Source organism: Cydia pomonella, chromosome 8 (assembly GCF_033807575.1).
Source record: "Cydia pomonella isolate Wapato2018A chromosome 8, ilCydPomo1, whole genome shotgun sequence".
In the NCBI taxonomy this organism is placed as follows: domain Eukaryota; kingdom Metazoa; phylum Arthropoda; class Insecta; order Lepidoptera; family Tortricidae; genus Cydia; species Cydia pomonella.
Genome location: NC_084710.1, coordinates 8,640,505 through 8,662,190, shown reverse-complemented (window position 1 = coordinate 8,662,190; position 21,686 = coordinate 8,640,505). Strand labels below are relative to the sequence as shown.

General features: G+C 34.5%; 2 protein-coding genes across 5 annotated transcripts in view; one reads left to right on the top strand and one right to left on the bottom strand.

The window, feature by feature from the left end:
• LOC133520489 (tyrosine kinase receptor Cad96Ca-like) overlaps window positions 1-14,405 on the top strand; it is a 105,560-nt gene extending 91,155 nt beyond the window's left edge. For all 4 annotated transcript variants that reach the window (XM_061854928.1, XM_061854925.1, XM_061854927.1 and 1 more), the window contains 5 exons: window positions 2,374-2,525; window positions 4,334-4,516; window positions 8,509-8,648; window positions 11,614-11,755; window positions 12,735-14,405. In XM_061854928.1, the coding sequence (XP_061710912.1) occupies window positions 2,374-2,525; window positions 4,334-4,516; window positions 8,509-8,648; window positions 11,614-11,755; window positions 12,735-12,959 (842 nt within the window). In that variant the 3' untranslated portion in view covers window positions 12,960-14,405. The remainder of the gene's footprint in view (window positions 1-2,373; window positions 2,526-4,333; window positions 4,517-8,508; window positions 8,649-11,613; window positions 11,756-12,734) is intronic.
• Window positions 14,406-14,454: 49 nt separating this feature from the next.
• Window positions 14,455-18,808, bottom strand: LOC133520488 (uncharacterized). Its single transcript, XM_061854923.1, has one exon. The coding sequence runs from the start codon at window positions 16,516-16,518 to the stop codon at window positions 14,455-14,457; it is 2,064 nt and encodes a 687-aa protein (XP_061710907.1). The 5' UTR covers window positions 16,519-18,808.
• Window positions 18,809-21,686: the final 2,878 nt, after the last annotated feature.

Below are 21,686 nucleotides of genomic sequence, written 5' to 3'. Positions count from 1 at the left end.
AATCAGATCATAACTTTAATTCAAGTGTCATAAACTTGAATATAGATCTCTGAATATGAAGTGTAATAAATCATGAACTTTTGTTTTAAAAACTAGTCTAGCCATCACTTTTAAAAAGAGATACTAATTACGAAATTAAAGTTGCCTAATTTATTTTAGATGTTGTCATTCCTTGCTTTAATGTCTGAAAAATATGCTCCACGTTTTCACCATCTCCTTAAGGAATGTCTATCATAATTATCTATGTATCTATAGCTTTTAAAAATTCCATCTAATTTGTGTCGCGTAAAACTGGTCTTCTTTAAGATACATAACGTTTTTATTTCCCGGAGGATCAAATTTTGGCTTGCAACTTGGAAAATTATTTTTATTATATTCAAGTTTGGGGAGTAGGAGTTTCGTCTCCTAATAGGTATGAGGCTAGGCTAGGCAGACTGAAGCGTCGAATACGGTATTTTGTTACACTTGGGCACGTGTTTTCACGAAAACGGATCACTTTTTTCAAATCACTTTTATTTGTGTGTCCATAGGATGACAGTATTGTCAAAACCTTCACAGTTGCTAATGTGATGTAATGTTACTTTAATTCTGGCTGACAAGAATTAGAACTTAATGAAATGTGCATTCTGTGTCAATATTTTTTTAATTTGTTATGATTGTCATTTATTTTATTAAGTATCGCACGACTTTGTTTTAATTACAAGGAAGTGGCACCTTCCTTTGATCTGTATGCAGATGAGAAAAGCATTAAAATTCCTACTAATATTGGCAACCTTGAAAAAAATAACAAATGTCATATTTTCACATAAATTGGTACGTATATTACTTAGGCCCTACTCGCTTGCTCCTTAAAAGGCACGTATGTATTAAAGCGAGGGATGATAACATAGAATAATCAGGCATTTTTTATTCGTCATTAGTCCTTTTATTAAGTAAATAATGCTTAATTCAATAATATGGACAATTAACTTTGTATCTGAATTTATTGCTGGACTAAAAATCTATTGAATATTAATAGTTATGAAATTTAATTAATCTCAGATACCTCAGACTACAAAACCTAGTATTATTCACAGAACAACCTAGTATTTATAAAAAAAAAATACTTAGTAGTTGCCTACCTAGATTCAGTCACGGGTGTGGTGCTTCCATATAAATATATTACGAGTATAACTTTCTATTTAGGGAGTTCCTTTGACGGCCTGTAGTTTAAATGTTGTTACTTTGTTAAAATAAAATACATTAGAACTGTAGACGGACTATTTTTAGCTTAATTATGCGTTTTTTACCGCTATATAATAGTTTTATAATCATTATTGCGGTACAACTACCTACGAGAGAAGAGAACTTGTAAATTTTCACTCTAATAGAGCAATTTTGGATGTTAACAGGCATTGTTATCCAAGCTATTATTATACAGGAATAATACCGTTGCGCGTTTCCAACTTACACATGCGAAACGTTGTTATGATCATTTAGTGCACCAACCACTCAAATTTATTTAAATAGACTTGATTGTCTTTCAAACGAAGCAGGTGTAATAAAACTCAGTCCCGTATCATTGGAACTTGTCATAGGTATATTTATGCGAGATTATTCATGTAGTTGACCGAGTGAATTTTTTTTCAAAAATTGAAATCTAGATGTTAGTCATATAATTTGGCTTTTATTATGCGGTGGTTATAACATGCAGTTCAAATCGGTCCGCAGTGCATAATGCTCGCGCTAGTCGTTTTTATCGATTAGTCTGAAGGAAAGTCTTCACACGTTATTCATTTTGTTCTGGATCCATTCGACAGACATATGTTTTGAGTAGAAATTTATTTTTCCTGGTTAAATTAAGTATTTTTTACCAAATATATTTGTGTAGTGTAATGGGAGTGGTCTGGGCGTGTGGCTCGAAAATATGGCTCATATTGCAAGAGACTGATAGAGTGGAGACCTTGGGAAGAGTCGCTCCCAGCAGGGAAGCCAAAAATGCGTTGGTATGACAATATCAAAAGCAAAAACAGCTGGATTGAAATTGGTACATAGAGCGCAAAATAGACCAGACCAGAATGGCAAAAATTTAAGGAGTCCTACATCTCTAAGATTGAAAAGGGCTAAGAAGAAGAAGAAGATTTATTTTTGTAGCTTACGTTAGTGTCTTATTGCAGCGTCTGCTGAAAACAACCTCAGCTTAGTAATATCTCCAGGCCCTTGTGTCACCACTCTGATAATTGTCGTCTGATATTGACAATTCACCGATCCAGAAATGTATAGGAACCTAGGCTAGTCAGTGTCAGCTAGGTGTAAATTGTCAAGTTGGTGAATTAGGCCCCAATTTAACTCACCATATACTCCTTTTCATGTTAACTGTTACATAATTTACAGGTAAAAAAGGCGAGCAGACAGTGGCAGTGAAGACGCTGAAAGAGAATGCGTCTGAGAAGGAGAAGACAGACCTCGTGCAGGAGCTAATTGTGATGAAGAACCTCGGTACCCACCCCAACGTTGTCAGGCTTATAGGTTGCTGCACTGAAAAGGTAAGGACCTCAGAATCCAGGAATGCATCAAGGTAAAGGCTACAATGAGAGAGAGCACTGAATCAAATCCATTGCACCTACGGAGCTCCAAGTCCGAAGTCCCAAAGTCCTAAGTCCCAAAGTACTAAGTCCCAAAGTCCTAAGTCCTAAACTCGCAAGCCTCAAAGCCCTACGTCCTAAAGTCCTAAGCCCCAAAGTCCTAATTCCCAAAGTCCTAAGTCCCAAAGTCCAGAATAAAAACGAATTAAAACTGACAGATGTGGGCGTGGTATAAAGTACTATTCATGAGATTACTACGTAATGTTTTACATTTTATGATTTCATGTAACTTTAAAATATTTAGGGCGTCTGGTAGCTGGCGCGTTTGCAACTTTGCACGGAGCGGTTGGGCGGGTTAACGAGAAATAGTATGAGCAACGCTAGTCACTAACTGGCGCGGAAGTATGCGGCAGATTTTACCTACGATGGCACCCGCGTGCATGCGTCTCTCCGTCTCCGTGCACCCGCGCCAGCTATCGGTCGCCCTTACATGGCTCATACCTATTCAATCATTTTTTTACATATATACGTCAGAATTAAAAACTATTTATTATAAATTACTGGCAGATTAAGATTACTCTTCCTTATTTTGGATATTATACCTTACTATTATAATTAAAAGAGAGGCAGATAAACTACTCACCTCTTAAAAAAAAAAGAATTCTATAAATAATACCACTCAATTGCTCAAAAAATTGTACATCAGTTTCAATTTGAACGATATAAAAGTTGCAACGAAAGGCCATGATAAACATCAATTAGATCCAATAATCTTATATTAAAGAATCGATTTAGTTCAACTGAACCCGAGAGCTTATCAGCTTCGAGCTCATAAGAAGGATTTAGTTTTCATTGGAAATAAATGTTCCTAGTAGGACAGCCGTTGCCGAGCAATCTTGATAAGTCATTTACTTACTGCTGCAATAATTTATATTATCTATTGATAAAACAATTTCTATATCAGTAATTTTTCTTAAAATTATATTTTGTCTAAAATATGTTTAGTTCATAAACTGCTTCTATTGTCTAATTGAAATAAAGTCATGTCTAAATGGTCTCATATTTTTTAAGTCTTAATATTATTTTCTTTACACTATTCAGCTCCTAGGGCCCATTTTTCGAACGGTATTAAACTAATATTATTAGTCCACGTACTGTTAAGTCGTATGGGTTACCGTGGCAACCAGTGTTGGCGGAAACGTCAATGCAATTGACCAATAACCATTACGGTTTAAGGTTCAATTTGTAATGGTTAATGGTCAATTGTAATTAACGTTCGGCCAACACTGATGGCAACACATTAATAATATTAGACTAATACCGTTCGAGAAATGGGCCCCTAACCTGACTCATCACAAAATATATATAAATTACCATATTTTAGTTTACTTCTGCACTAGTGGATATACTTTGGTACACATAATACATATAATGACGCTTATTTCCCGAAGGGAGGGGTAGGTAGAGACCACGGATTTCCACTTGCTACGATCCTGACATGCCTCTTTCGCTTTCTTCACTTTCATAACATTCCTCATACACGTTAGCTGGTTTAGGGTGCTCTTCACCCTTCCCCTCCTTCAGTTCTTTCATTTTGGTATATATCACGATAACAACATATTCAGGGCACAGGACTATGAATAACCACAAATAAGAATAACTGATGCTGGAAGCCTTTTGACGACGTCATTTCATTCATTTAATGGCCAATACTCAGGCAGACAAGTGAAAAACGCAGACTAATATTTCTATTTCAATTCTTTTACCAGGAACCAACCCTGGTAATAATGGAGTTTGTTAGCCTCGGGAAACTCCAACAGTTTCTGCGCGACTCTCGAGCCGAACGACACTACGGTAACACTCACGCCGGAAGCCAATTCTTGACCTCACGAGACCTCACCCACTTCGCCTACCAGGTGGCCCGCGGCATGGATTTCCTCAGCTCAAAAGGGGTAAGTCTACTTACTGTATTGTGACGATGATGCCAGTTGTAACCTTGATAAATAATCAAAATAGTAAGAAAATTCAAAAGGTAACGGGTTCGTTAAAAATGTCGATCTGTTTTAACAGGGGTTCAATGAAGAATCTAGTTTTATCTAGCCGTTCGTATATTCATATTATTGGAATGCTCCTAATTCGAAAGCTTAAAGTACCACATTACTTACGATCACTGTCAACCTAACGACGCCGTAGTATGCGTTTCCATCATTCTTCATGTAGCTAACTTTATTTTCGTTTATTTTTGTGTGCGTATTTCTAAATGGATAGAAAGCGTGGTTATTTTTTATTCTCGTGTTTTCAAAACTGCGCTATTAATCAAGTCACAATCTTGAGAACTACGGATATGTTTAAATTTAAAAAACTTCGTGTCCAACTATTTTAATATAAAAATATGCAATTTAAAAAAGAAAATGTATTCAAATAATTTTCATCTTATTAACATATATCTGTTTAGGAGCAAGTTTAATAATATTTAAAAGCGTGTTTTAAAATTCTATTTTATTCGCCGATAATAAGTGACTACTTAATATCACTTAGTTATGCAATATGCAAGAATAACGCCGTGAATTTTACTTGAATGCCAGATAATTTTGGCTACCTACCTACTACAACGTATTTTAACCTGTACACGTAGTAGTTACCAGCAATTAAATATAATTAATAAATCCAACACTAACAATATTACGTTTTAATTATTGCTTTAAATTTACCATGTTTAATTCGAAAAATTATTTCACGTCTCAATTGCTCAAAGACCAATGATTTGTTTATGTACTCTTATTACCTTTGAAAATACATTGTTTAACTTTGTAGAAGCTTTTATTAATAAATAATAATGAAAGCAAGCAATTTAATATTACTTTGCTAATCCGCGAGAAAATAACATGTTAGTCAAACAGTGCTAACCCGTTATACTTACTTGCGTATTTTTACATGCAATTAATATTCCCACCCTCCCACCGCAAAAAAAAATACGCAAATAAATATAACAACCCACCACCAAAAGTACAAAACTCGACACGTGTTTCGCCTCTCTACGAGGCATCCTCAGGAGATACTGGAGATGTTGACGGTCTGACACCCGACAACTGACTCAAACCAGAACCAGTAACGCCTGATTCTATTAATTAAATAATAATGAGACTTTTTATTTAACTACCTACTGATGTTAACATTTAATATTGTAAATAAGTTGAGATTTGAGATTTTGCGAACATTGAATTAAAAGGACGGTTTGACACTCTGCATTAAAGCCAATTTGAAAACTGTGCTACAAGGGGGCAAAATTGTTGTTTAACCGCTCGTGCTAATATTGATACCCGAGCAAGCGAAATATTTCAAAATTGATCCACGAGCGTAGCGAGCGGTTCGGGAAGTGGAATCTTCAGCGTTGCGAGGGTGTCAAGGTACGACAACAAACGTTGCCTCCGAGTGAAACACAAAATAAATCACCACACCAACGCGAGGAAAATAGTAACTATGAAATACAATACAAAATCGAATCAAATCAAATCCAAATGGAAATGTAACATTCAAAATCATCATTTAAAAGTCAATAATACCAGCTAACATAAGGAAACAACTCAAAATTTGCATCTGATTCAAAGTAATCACATATGGATAAAATGCAACGTTCTCATTAGTTTTTGAACAATCAATATGGCATTTACCAGTTGGTGTGGTGAAAATATATTTTGCATATACAATCGGCAGTATCCACTCGATTTGTTAGCAATTTTCTTCTCTCCGTTCAATTCCAATTGAAAGATCCAATTTGCATGTTTAAATTGAAACTGGGCTGAAGTATATTGTACTATTTAAATGGAAGAACGTAAATGAGTAGCTAATAATAAGACCTAAGTTAACTGGATTCCTCATTCCTCGTGCTGACGACATCCAATCTAACATCAGAAACGAGAAAGTAACTTTGTATGGCAGTTTGTGTGTTTGTTTTGTTTTTCACTTGTAATTATTATATTGAAAAATGGTGTCTGTTTATGATATACGTATAAACATCCAATTTCTAGAAAAAACTATCCTAATTTAGTCCTAATTAATATTTCATAGTTTGACTAGTGATCATCCTCAATATATATCGTACAACTCCTACAAGCCTCATAGTTTGACGTTTAGGCATATAAAAAGTAGTGCGTCCAAAGACTCTAAAGTTTCAGCCAATGAAAACAATTGATAATATTTACTTTTTCTTATTAAATTAGAGTTATTCTACTTTTTACTGCAAGTTTTTGCGATTTCAAAAAATCTTGAAATTTTACGCGTTAGTTTTCGTAATGCGTTTTAATTTACACTAGCTACTAAATAGCTTATCATAAGCACAGAATAGGCTTCAATATTTAGATAGATAAAATCTTTATTCAACCACAACCTACATATATATTTGACCCTTGCCTTATTTTATTGTAACCAGTTGTCAATATCAAGTAAATACCAAATTAAAATATTAAATATTCACTTGTAATAAAAAATTCTTAATTTTTTTTTCGTACTATAATTGTATACACAAGCTATCTCTGGTCATAAAACAAAAAATCCATTAACCTGCATGTTATATCAATGTGGTTCAGTGAAGGGGACGGACTGAAAATCAGCGCTGCGCAATCAATTTGTAATAAAATGGCTGACGCAGCGTACGCTGAGTCCGTTCCTTTTGCCGCGCATGCCTATTATTATTTTTTTAAGTGAAACATTGTATTTTGTGTGGTTATAAATGGTTTCTTATTCTTATTCTTATTTTTAGAATTTAAAGCTTGGAGTATGCAAACATACAACTTTGTTATCGTCCCTGCTATTTTACTCATAATGACAAATTTGTTACCTATAAAAAATAGATAAAATATTTTTTACCTTGGTTCCAATGTATCGTTAGTGTGGTAAAAAAATGTGCTTTATACTGATATTTAATTAAAATACATAATTTACAAATATAAAAATCAAATACTTGCTTTTCGGGACAAAAAAAGTGCAGTAAAAAGTAGAATGACCCATTAATAAAATATAAAAATATTCTTATTGGTAGAAATAACCTTACAACAAAACTGTCAAACGAAACTTAATATATTTCATAACAAATGCATTCCTCTTCTTAATAACTTCATCATTATGGGTTCGATATTGTTTTTTTAGTGATGCTACATATTTCATGCAGTAAACACAGCTAACATCAATATGCAAGTATCTTACGGTGTGCCTGGTAACTATTTAGCTAGAAATAACGACGAATATATTGCTCTCTTCGATCTGCCGCATTATTTATAAGGCACATTTAATGATATATCTGGGTAAAATTTAATCAAATCATGAAATGGCGGCGTTTCATCATATCCATAGGAATTTCATGATCTGGCGGTTTTTACGATCGGCGGCCGGCGGATTGCTATAAAATGGAAACCAATCTGCAGATCAGACTACTAGAGTCATTCATCATTTGATATTTACCACTAGCTTTCCGGTGAAGGAAAACATCCCGAGGAAAAAATCAAAAGCACGTGCATACATACAACCGCGAAAACATCAAAAGTTGTATGCGGGGGATTTCACCCGCATTGGGTCAGCATGGAGTAGTTTCCTCTATAGCCCAGGCCGTCCCGCGTATGAAAGGAAGCCTGTCCGTCGAATATAGGCTGATACTTATGGTTGACTTGTACAGAACGCCTTATGGCATAAAGGTCCGTCTTTTGTACTGAGAAGTTTTCTTTTGTGCAATAAAAGTAAAATAACTGTGATGTTTTCAACTAAAAGGTACCCCATAGTCGGTTGTCGATAAGATTAATTTTAAATTAGAGCTTTATGGAAATAGCGTCTTTTAATAACCGACAATAAGTACCCTATTGGTTGAAAACGCACAATATATATAAATTTTATATATGTGCGAGGGCGATAATGAGATAACTGGACCAGCACTTGACTTTGTTTTGTCCCACAGATAATCCACCGGGACCTTGCAGCGAGGAACGTGCTGATCACAGAGGAGCGCATGTGCAAAGTGGCCGACTTCGGGTTCGCGCGCGACGTGGCCGGCACGCACGTGTACGAGAGGAAGAGCGATGGCCGCCTGCCTATACGGTAACGCACCATACATTTTAATGTTCATTAATGGGGCAATTTGAGTTTTAGCCAAAGAGTAAAGTAAGCATAGGTATAGGAAAAGAGAGCCCTCTTGAAGCATTTTAAGGAAACTAATTTCGAAGCGCTATCTCTATTTTGTATCCGAAACTAGCTATGTATGTATGTGAGCGTGCACATCTACATATGCATCCATATGTGTAGGTACTTTCGTACTACATGATATTAGGTCTACTTGGGCGGTTTAAAAGTTAATTTTTTGTTTGATTTCTTGTAACTTTAATAGTTTTTTTTTTGTTTACAAGATATCAAACAAAATATTAACTTATAAGCCGTCCAAGTAGAAAAGTTTTGAAAGAATGGAATCCAAAAAAAGACGTACTTTATAATAAAGCAAGTATATGTTTATTGCTTCCAATTTGGTATATAAGATAGTAATAGACAGGGTGTTGAAGTACTTGAATTGTTCTTCTTTTTACCTTTATTCATCTTTGTGTTCAAAGCTGCATTACTGGACTTGAATTCAAGATATTCCGGAGGTAAAGTAAGAACAGGTAAAGTGCACATAAGGAGAGAATTCCTGGTAATTTCGTCTCGCTCCCTAGCTCCGTAAACAATTCGCTCCAGTTATTCTTTATAATAAATACATGAGTAATGATATCATAGTTCGGATCCTTCTTGTACTAATGAATTTCAGGCATAGGACGTATGTCTTGTCTACGCATTTATATCAATAGATGCACTCTATCTCGTCTAATTTAGCGGAATCAAATTGCTCAAATCTTGGCAGAGTGTCAGCCATGTCAGCCGGACATGTTTGTCGTAAATAAAATTAAAATAATCATCGCTAGTTTTCATCGCTGCTTGAGCGCTAACAAGGATAGTATTTTCTTCTTACCTTCGAAAATATCTAAACGTCCTGGCATTGCCTTGAACACTGTTAAAATAGTAAACCTCCAGGTTTTGTAGCATTAGAACCAATAGGTATTCGAATTTTCCTATTTAAATTTGACTCGTGTTTAATGCTTGCTCCGATTTTACTCTGCTCTGTTCTGCTTCTGCACTTTAAAATTGTAACTTCATATCAATCGTATCTCTGTTTACATTTTTTTAACACTAAACAGTTGCTAGGTAACAACATTATGAATAAAGATACCTAGGTCTTGACATACAGGGTATATGCAACCTTCTTAATGTTGTATTCATGACTGTAAATTGTACCAATTTTATAGTGACATCTGGTGACGTAGTTGTCACAATCGGTAATCAACTTTACGCAGAAGAAGGTTATCGGATCCCATTAATAAAAATTACCGCCATCTTTACTTATGTTCACCACATTTCTAAGTTTCGCCCCCCCTGGTTTTAGTTACTCCGCCTGTTTCTAATATGATACTGATCTGTCAGAGTCAAAATTGACGTTTTTGATTGAAGAAATGCCACTAGACCAGACCGGTCGTCAAAATATATTGACATATTATAGTGGCAAATAATTTAGCTGTTTCTGTACAATATTTATTAATTATAATTGATAAAATTCTCGAACGGTAGCAACGATATTTAGCAGAGTATTAGGGGAAACTTGTCACACAAACGACACGGTTCGACAATAGAGGTCATTCATTAATTACTTCACACGAATTTCTAGGGTTTTTAACCCCCTCCCCTCCTTGCCACACTTGGTCACATTTGGCAACCAGGTATGCGTCTCATTTTTGGAAATTTTGTTGTCAACGAAATCGGCAAATCGAATTAGGTAGTATGAATATTACTTATATCAAAATAATTTTGATAAAAAAATATTAGGAATTTTACAACCCAAAACTGATTAGGAAAGAAAAATTTTAAAGAATACAAACGATTATCGTTCCAAAAACTTACGGTGAATAAACAAAATTTAAAAAATGTTGGGATAGGTACTTGCGAAGTTAAAGTGACGTCATAAATGTTGTGACTCCTCCCCATTGACACAACATATCAAATTTTCTTCACTCCCCCCCCCCCCTAAACGTGTGATGTAATTAATGGATGAACCTATTGTCCACATGACTACAAAATATCGCTTAAAATATGCATATTAATAAAATGTCTCAGAAAGCATAAAGACATTAATGAATACCGTATTTGAACAAACTATTCGCTGAAACAGCACGGAAATTGCACTTCATCAGGACTTACCCTAAAGACGAAAATCTGTACATGCATGAGGATAAGCTTTTGAGCGCCGAATATCCGACTACCTTCCGCTGCGGATCTGTTCTGATAACGTGCATATGCATTTCAATTATAAATTCTACAAAAAAATCTCACAACTTAATTCATAGATAGTTTTATAAAAACCTTATGTTGGTTAAGCGTAACGAATCTAAAACAAATTGTGAGCATCGTATGCTCTGGCTTACTGATATCAAAGAGAATTTGAAATAGAGGGGTATTGTCAAAGAAAACTTTGTAGCGACGTAAATTTACTGCCATCTTTCGACACATAATTAAAACTATTGTAACGCCATTTGACTTTGATCCTTATTCTTTCACTGATATGTGTTCAATTTGTAAAATATCAAAGAGTGTTTTTTGTTTGTATTTGTTCCTGAGTCATGGGTGTTTTCTATGTATTTAAATATTTATGAATATTTATATATCATATATATCATTGTCTAAGTTCCTACAACACAAGCCTTATTCAGCTTACCGTGGGACTTAATCAATGTGTGGTATATTGTCCTATAATATTTATTTTATTTATTTAGTTAATAATATGTCGGTAACGATACGAGTATTTGTTTACATTATTTGCTTTTTCCTTTGGACTCCGGATTATATGCATAGTAATATCACTGCTTAACCTAGCCAAGTGACGTAAATACCTAGACGTCGTCGAGCAATATCAAGCAGTGGTTCTTCAGAAAGTAAAGCTAACCAAACACTGCAGTTTCATAAGTAAATGAATATAATATAATTTCAGGTGGATGGCTCCTGAATCGCTGTACGATGACATATTTAGTGTAAAATCTGATATCTGGAGCTTCGGTGTTCTTCTGTGGGAGATTGTCACACTTGGATCAACGCCGTACCCTGGACTATCAGCGGGTGATGTCATGAGAAAGGTAAAAACAATCGCAACTTGGTAAAAATACAGAAGATGAAACAAATCAGAGCGAAGAATCGGTCTTTTATTGTATTTTTTTCTTTCATTACATGCTGCATATATGGCGTGTTATAACATAGGCATTATCAACTCAACCAAACAATCGAAAATTACATACACATACATAACATATTAAAGTCATTTCAAACATTGAAAGTCCTGAATAGTATTTGCGTTTAGCAGCAAATGTATGAACTTATATACCTAGTTCGTTTTGTTAACATTAGAAAAAAGGTAAACAATCTTGAGATGTTTTTTTATTGAAAACACTTTTTAAAAATCAGTAACTATTACGTATGAAAGCAAAGGAATGTAAATGATTGTATATGATTTATTTTTCTAGAGTGTCAATAAAAATACACGTCATAATCTTTTACTTTCTTTCTAATGCTAAAAAACGGACTATAAATACTTATCAAAACGTATATAGGCCCTAAGGCGAGTATACACGCTCGTAAGAGATAATTGGTGGTTTTCAGAATTAAGTTAAAATACCGGTCTCTTTGAGAACTTAATGCAATTTAAGCTAAGGAATGAACCCTTGAAATTAAAGGAGTTTTTAAACAAAACACGGTGTATATGTCGTCGTTTGTTTTTGTTGGACATTTTTATATTTTTATACATATCGTAGAAAAGTGAATGTATGTTAGAGCACCGACTGATCCACTTTTCTATACAGCTAGTATGGCGATATGATGCCTTTAATTGGGGCACTTTCTGTGATTAATGTTTTAACGTAAATTTACTGCCTTTTTAGGCTTAGCAGAAATGATCAGGGAAACCAGTTTTCATCTTTTTTTAATCAGCTAAATGAAATAAACTTTGAACAAGTTATGCAACTCGAATACGATAAAACGCAGTAGAATGCCTAAATATTTTTTGTCACTAAAACCTACATGTACCTATTTGAGCTATTAAACTTATTAAGCTTTTTTCAGGTCCGTGAAGGTCACCGCCTCGAAAAACCAGAGCATTGTCGCCGGGAGCTCTACAACATCATGTATTACTGCTGGGAGGCCGAAGCCTCCTCCCGGCCCGACTTCAAGGAAGTCGTCTCCATGCTCGAACGGCTACTGTGCACAGAAACTGACTACATCGAACTCGAGAGGTTCCCCGACCATTCATACTATAATGTGCAACATTTGGACGGAGAGAAACTTTAGCAATTTAAATTTGGAACTGTGTGAATAAGCGAAACCAATTATGATAATGTTATGGAAATTAACTGGGGCGTTTTTATGCTGCATGTCGTTGAGATAAGCTTGGCTGTAAAGCGTTCAGTTCTAAATAAACTTTCTTGTTGATTATAAAAGCAACTAAGTGTAGGTAACTAAATAAAATGAAGATGGTGTTGTTAATGAAGATTCTGGCCTCAATTGCTCTTTGGTTTTTGAATGTTAGGTGTTTCATAGATGACTGGATGATTTAATAACGTACCTATGCAAATTAACTTTCGAATAATTTTAATACATATATATATAACATGCAGTTTCTACAAATAACTTCATAACCTGCAGGTTTTACTACACTGACTTTGAGTTTTAAAAAATGGCCTAAGTAAGTATATTTGTGCGCATGTTAACATCTAACGGCAAAGAGAGACATGAAGCTACCTTCCCCGCGTGGTGCACTGCCCTAGAAGGTCTCTTAGGTTAGGGTTCCTTAACATGCACCCGGCGTTGAAAATCCTGGCTTTCAACAGGGTCGTTGTCTATTGTAAAAGCAAAGAATTTATTAAAGGCATTTCTGATGATTCCTCGACCTGTTACACGCAGATACATCCGAGACTCCTTTTTTTTAAAGTAGCACAGCATCTTCATTGACGATAACCATCGTTCCTGTGTCGAGGTATCCTTTGCATGACGTCCATTTCGTTTTTTCTGCAATTTCGAGACCTTTTTACGCATAAAGTGCGTCCATTAGCGTCCACATTAACAAATATATTTTTTCTACATATTTAATGGTTGTGGTTAAACTCTCCTTAACAGCGCCAAGTTTACGACATAAATCCTTTATGGAACCAAACATTGTGTTGTGCTGTGGTAAAATGGGTTAAAATCTGTTATTTTTATATAAATTTAAGTAAATTATGTTAAAATTGTATAACATGTGAAGTGTAATTAAATTGAAAAAAAGTGTCTTGAATGAAATCGAAACGAAACTTAAAATTCTTGCGAGCTTTTCTCAATCTCTAAGCTATAACATGTATTTTTTTGTAGCGAGGTCTACATTATTATATAACTGCAAATATTGTACCGTCAATAGTGATCTGGATTCAGAAAATGAGTAAAAAAAAGAAAACCCTTATACAATATAAATGATATCCATATATCTAACATTGGTCGATAGCAAATGGTTGGGTAACAATGTAAATTAGACAAATATTAGGTTAAATGTATATGGCAATGAAGTACAGATTACTTACTTCTTAAGATAAAATTTAAGATTTCGTTATAATTCCATCCACGTAGTTGCTAGTCTTTAGATATAAGGATGTAATAATAAGTATAAATTAAGCATGCATTATAAATAATTGTACAGTTAAAAAATAGCGTTGTGACGATGGTTTTGTAATTTATGCACATCATGAATATACGTTTGTTTAAAAATGTAGGAAGTTTGATTTTTAAATAAACAATCACCGTATAAACAGATTTCTTATAGAATTTTAAGTTTTTTTACAAATTTTGTATTAAGTATAATTTCCACTATGAATACAAATGTACCACATACGGATCCAAACATAAGGGCTAAATATCCACCTTGTAGAGTTTGAATGGATAGAGGGTCTCTACTGTTGTGTTCTATTTTAAATTTGTTCAAGAGTAGAGCTCGCTGCCTTAACAAATAACCACCAAAGTATACTATCACTCCGTTATTAACGCCATGCTGTTCAAAATGTGTTAAAGTTCTAGAAAATTCTTTCATAAATGGAAAACCTTTCATAGATACAGCTTCCAAAGGGACAGTAAAGACGTTCGTTGGGAAAGCATAATACATATACTTTCCAAATTGATCACTCAGCTCCGGTATTATAGCTGACACATACGCCAGTTCCAAGCGACTGCACATGAGAGAGAAGTTCCGGTGGATTGCCACATCTCTCAGGGCATCCCTTATATCGGCAATATCGATCCACCCGTCCAAAAAATAATTATCAATAGAATCAGTTGAATTCTCAAAAATATCATGCAATTCTTCAGAACCGCCAAATTTTAAGCCACTTTCAACCAATTCCTCGACGGTTGATATCTGATATTCGAAACTTGGGTTTGTTAAGACATCAATTAATTTCGTTTGATAAGCAGTTAGTAATAAAATGCAATAAATGTTTATAAAGACAAAAAATAAACGCAAACTATTTGTAATTGGTCGTGAAAATGCACAAAAGCCCAAATTACTGAGCCACGTGTTAATAAAATAATGGTCCAGATTGGTTCTGTAAGTTGGATCCTTGCTTAGTTTAGCCAGCACCATCCAACTTAAAGCAATAAAGACAAAACAAGTTATAACTGTCAACCATACAGTTTTTTGAAATATCACAAAAAGGGCTAGCCAGGCTGGTTTAGGTAACGCTCGTGGAACAACCCAGGTGTAGGAATCGGCTAAGTAATTAGAACTGCACTCAAAATCTTCATGAACTTCGTCGTCGGGAAAAATGCCTCCTAAAAGTAGGTGACCTTTTTTGTAAGTCAGTTCTTTCAGAGCTCCGGTCCAGTCTCCATCAAATAACTTCTCTCCGCGAAATGAATTCAGGATTTCGTAACGTAAAGAAAGATTGTAACGTTTTGCTACCTGATTAATCAATAAACTTTCAATATTAGGATCCAAAGGATTATGACTTATAAAGGGCTGTCGTTCTAGAGCAAGGACTTTCAAACTGCACCCCATCATGTCACTTGGAATTTTTGATTCGAAAATCTTTTTTGCGTATTTTATTTTGCCACGTTCGCAGACGTTTTCCACGATCAGTCTATTTCTTATTGATTCATTGTAGTGTCCACAATATTTTGGCGGTGCATAAGGCCGCCAACTATAAATATTTGCCCTCCGGACATTATTAACTTCTGGTATAATCACAACGGCATTTATTACATTAACTTTAAAAAGGCAAAATAGCATGTCTTCGGCATGTCTGATGTTTTGATCGTCAGAATTGGATATTGAGAAATATACCAAAATGAATAAGGCTCTTGGATTCCAACTTATAGCTCTAATAAGTCTACTTGCGATATAACTGAAGTCCTTATAGTCTTCTATGATTAAAATGAAGTAATCAGCTAGAGATGTAGCTTCAAAATGATCCATGCGCGATTTAACACTGATTTCTATGGCTGTTTTGTCATTGTTTACGCATATCCCTTTATCTTTCTTTGTAGGTATAGCAATTTTTACGGAGTATTTTAATTTTTTATGCACAGATTTAATGATACCATTTCTTATTCCAGCTACAGGTGTGCTCACGTTAAAAGTGTCCACGAAAAAGAGAAGTCCAGATTGGGCAAAGTTTTTGTCAATTATTTCACTAACACAACTAGAGAAATCACTAACCACAGTAGGACCGTGGGGGTTAACTTTTGCATTAACGCCGATACTTAATAAACATATTATTTTTAGCATTGTTGCTTGCACATAGAACCCGTTTATATCACAAAATGCTTTTGCTAAATGCTCGTACAAGTCTCTGAATGAATGGCTGAAAGAATTAATACCTATTACCATGATAATTATCTCTGACAACGAAAGTTACTTACAGTACCGTTTAAAGTTAAATTAAGTCCAGCGAGTATTGATAACTTTAATGCACTAGATATTTAGGTCAACATAAACAATATGAGCATGTAGATATTCAATTTTTCTTTCATTGAACATCGTTTTTAAAAGCAGTCATTTTTATTTATTTGTCAGTCTAATAAGGACCCTGTTAGTTTGAAAGTTTAATAATAAAATCGGGATGATCAATTATATTCGCAGCAACAATTTAGCGCGATAAATTATTAGATTTATTTGATATCAAATACCTACTTACCTAATTTAATCTTAATAGTTGTTTGATTTTAAATGGGACAAAGTTGTTGCTTAACCCCTCGTCCTAACATGAGCATGGCGACTGGTTCAAAATGTGGAATCTTGAGCGTTGCGAGGGTTTCAAGGCAAGGGGTTCAACAAACTGTGCTCCCGAGTGAAATTCAATTTTTATCACTACACCAACTCAAGGAAAATACTAACTGTAATTCATTACGTATCAAATACGTTATCAAAATTTGTCATTTAAAATCATCAATCAGAAGTCAATTATTAAAAGACAGTCTTCTCTCATTACACTTTTTTGTCTATAGAGTTACCAGTGTATAATATTTTTTTTAGTAAATTATGTATTTAAAAAAAACTACTAGCAAAATGAGGAAATAACTTAAAATGCATCAAATTACTTTGCCTCTCTTGTGGATAATATGCAAAGGATGCCCAGATTCATATGGAATCTGGCCTAAAAACCAATAATGACAAGCCATATGTCATTTGAAAGATTTGACTTTGACTTTGAAAGGGTTTTTCATATTCTAAAACTTTTTGTATGGCGGGAAATCTTAAATCGCTGTGTGAAACAAGTTATGGCAAAATAAAAACATCCCAATCCCATCCTATGGCAAAATAAATAAAAATATTAATGTAATCCTATAAGTTTTCAGTACTTGAGTGAGCTTCTTATTGGAATTGTATTTATTGACAATAACAATATACATAATGGATATATACAGATGATTACTATAACTAGCTTATATCTAAAATAGGCCCTTGAGGCATTGTACCCTTTTTATTTGAGTTTACATTCCTCTCAAAACTAGGAACTTACTAATTCAAATTGAGTACGAATTCAAATTTTCTAATTTAATAAGATGGTTTAAGATTGAATAATGCTAAAATCGTACTGAGACTTACGCGACTAGTACCTTAACGAGTACGAGAAGGTATCATGAATTTTCGCGTCACGTTATAGAAAATTCGTTGTTAATGACTCCGCAACGTTTTTGTCCCTCCTAATGCTCTTGGCCTTTGAAGGCGTAACGAATAATTAAGCAAACGTATTTTATTAATTAGGCGTCTCTTATTTCCTACATTGATATCATTATAGCTAATTAGATAACACGAATAAATCTTGGATTTTATTTTCTACATGTGTGTACACGTGGAAGTTAGAATAATTATATATACCAGCCAGATATCAGCATATTAATAATTAAATAATAAACGGGTGAGCTAACATCTCTCCGAGTTGTTTAAGAGTGAGTGTACTTGTTGATCAAATTAGATTAGGCTAGGAATTTCTACCTACAAAATTTTCTGTATAAGTGTAATCTTCTGTAAGGTATGTTAGGATAAGTGCGGATCTGGTTTAAGTCTGGTTCTCGTAACTCATGAGACCCTGGTAATTGCTCTCTACTAAATTAAATTTTTGGCTATTTTTTTCTCAATTTTGGCCACAGTAGCCTATGGAGACTAACAAGCAGCGTCTTCGTAGTCTATGGGTGTTGCTATATTACGGATGTCACATGCGTGTTTCTGACTTATTTATGAAGCAATAGTTTCTACTATGCAACCAAATGATTAATTTGTAAGTTGGCAGCAATGCACTTAGATTGAAACTATTTTAATTTTGATAATGTTAGGTTGGTAGCCATTCATCGCAGTAACGTTATAGCGATTTTAAAGCACAAGTGCTGTTATGAGGAATAGACAATAAAGACTTTTCTTCAAACCTTTTATGTATGTTCTTATATTGGTGTTCATAAATGTATAACTGACAGATAACAGTAGAGGAGTAGGAACAGGTATAAACGGCACGGCATCCTGTATGGTGCCATAAAAATATTTGTGCAAGTAAATTTCATACGTATTCATAACAAGCTCACAAAAATCCTTACAAGATTAAACAAGAACCCTGAAGGCTTGCCAACTTGTCGACAATAGCTTGCACTATACATTGAAACAAAGCAAAATATTTAAATTTTAATAATACTAGCCACGTCAATCCGCGACGTATAGTGCATCACGTGCCGCGTCGTACAGGCACCATCAGATATATTGGAGCGGCCAAGGCGCTCACAAATATCTAAGCACGCCTCTATTTTCAAGGTGGCTATTTTAAAGTGTTGGTTTAGATATTTGTGAACACCTTGGCCAATCCGATATAACTGATGACGACTGTACAAACATTGAAATTTTAGGTTATTATATACCGTAAAAGTCGTAAAACTACCCAACTATAGTCCAATACTGTAACTATGGTCCACAAGTTCAAAAGGAAATTAAGTATCTATACCAATGTTCCTTTTGGTTTACTCCTAGTTTTACCTTCCATTTATAAACATACTTTGCCTTAGAACTACAAAAATATAGTAAACACACCTGAACGAGAAAAATTGAGTTTATTTGTGGACCATAGTTGGGAGCTTTGGACTGTAGTTGGGTGGTTTTACGGTACTGGTGGTAATTGTGTTGTATTTACCTCGGCCGGGATATAAATCCTCCTTGAAACACTTGGCAATTACTTAAGTATATCCCGCAAAGAGTAAAGTAAGTATATAGGTAAAGAGAGCCCTCTTGAAGCATTTTAAGGAAACTAATTTCGAAGCGCTATCTCTTATTTGGATCCAAATCTACATATGCATCCATGTGTGTAGGTACTTTCGTCCTACATAATAATATAATAGATCAACTTGGGCGGTTTACAAGTAAATTTTTTGTTTGATTTCTTGTAACTTTAATAATTTTTTGTTTACAAGATACCAAACAAAATATTGACTCGCAAGCCACCCGAGTAGACCTAATATTATGTAGAAAAGGTTTAAAATGACATAGTTTATAATATCTAAAGAAAGTATATGTTTATTGCTTTCAATTGGGTATACAAGATAGTAATAGACTAGGTATTGTAAGTACTTGCAGCTTCTGATTCCCTTTGGAATTGTTCTTCTTTTTACCTTTGTTCATCTTTGTGTACAAAGCTGAGCTTTGTCTTCTGTAACTTGTGTCTCAGTCTGACCTTGAACTCTTTCATGTGCACATAACTGACTTGCCTAGTTCTCAACTGAGCGTTTCTTCTTTGACCTTAACATCCAACAAGACTTGAATTTAAGATATTTCGGAGGTAAAGTAATTACAGGTAAAGGTAAAGTTTTCATCGCTGCATGAGCGCCATGGATGGTATTTTCCTTACCTTCGACATTATCCAAACCTCCCGGCATTGCCTTGACCACTGTTAAGTCCTCATCTTAAAACCTCCAGGTTTTGTAATATTCAGAATATTGGGATTCAAATTTCCCTATTTGATTTTGACTCGTGTTTAATGCTTGTTCCGATTTTACTCTGCTCTGCATTGCATTTTAAAATTAATAGACAAATAATAAGTTCCTATTAATCATTATCTCTGTTTACGATATTTGTGCTGGCAATAAATAACAGTTGTTAGGTAACAACCATGTAACAACATTATGAATAAAGAAAGGTCTTGACATACGAAGTATATGCAACCTTCTTAATGTTGTATTCATGCCTTTAAATTGTGTCATTTTTATAGTGACATCAGGTGACGTAGTTTGCATAATCGTAAGTCAACTTGTGGGTGTTGCGATCCAATTTAGCGAAATCACTTCCGTCTTTACTAACATTAACTACATTTATAAGTGTCCCCCCCCCCCCGTCCCCCCTGTATCCCAGCCATTGTAATAATGTACACGTACTCGGGTCGTTCTCTAGATTTCTGTTTGCGTTTAAACTCCGTCAAACCATACTACGAGTAAATGTATGAAAAGTTTGATTGAGTTGAGTCTGACCGCAGTTAAATAATTTGAGAATGGCTCTCTCCAAATTGGTTAAAAATAAGGAGTTTTATGGCAATTAATATAAAAAGAACCATAAAACATTCAACCGAATCAAAAAAAAAAACAACTATCTTTACAATGTTGCAATTGTTTAAAAAGCGAGTTACTTAAAAACTTTAAGTTCTAATGGGACTTCTATTAAATACTACACATACGTACCACTCGAACTAGATTCAAGAAGATTCCTTTTAAGTTAAATTGCTCCTTGCTGTAATGCACTCGAGAACGCGGATAGTGTACTCAGAGCCACAAGTATGTCTAGATTGTTTGAAGCAATTCTAATGAACTTACTGAACAACTACAGAACACTACAGCTTTGATTACCGGTATAATCAGTAACGGTAGGTATTCATGTCTAGTAGCGATTTTGCCATTGGACAACAAGCTCCTTTTTTTTCGTACTTTTGGTGGTGGGTTGTTATATTTATTTGCGTATTTATTTTTGCGGTGTGAGGGTGGGAACATAATTTGGATGTAAAAATACGCAAGTAAGTACATACGGTTACAGTACAGTACGGGTTAGCACTGATTGACTACGTTATTTTCTCGCGGATTAGCAAAGTAATATTTCTTGTTTTAATTAGCATGGATTTCCGCAAAGTAACGCCTGATTCTACTAATTACTGAAATATTAGACAATATTTCAGCGGGAAATTCAAAAAATCTAGGGCTGGTCACACTATGTGTAGTAGGAATTATAGTTTTGATACTAGAAAATATTTTTTATTCTCTGTGCACACGTAAGGTGACGTGCACTCAAAGTCAGCTCACGTAATTTCTACCTCCATGTAAAGTACAAAGACATACAAATTATGTAGAGACATGTTTCGCCAAGATATTATATATGTTTATATCAATTTATTACTGACTAGTCATTCCACAGATTTCTTCTAATTATTAGTGTTCAGTAACTCGTTACGTTCCAATGTTTTGATTTTATTGATATTTTCCAGAACTTCCAGTTTATCCGTTTCTTTACACACTTCCTCCTGTCCTGTTCATGAGATT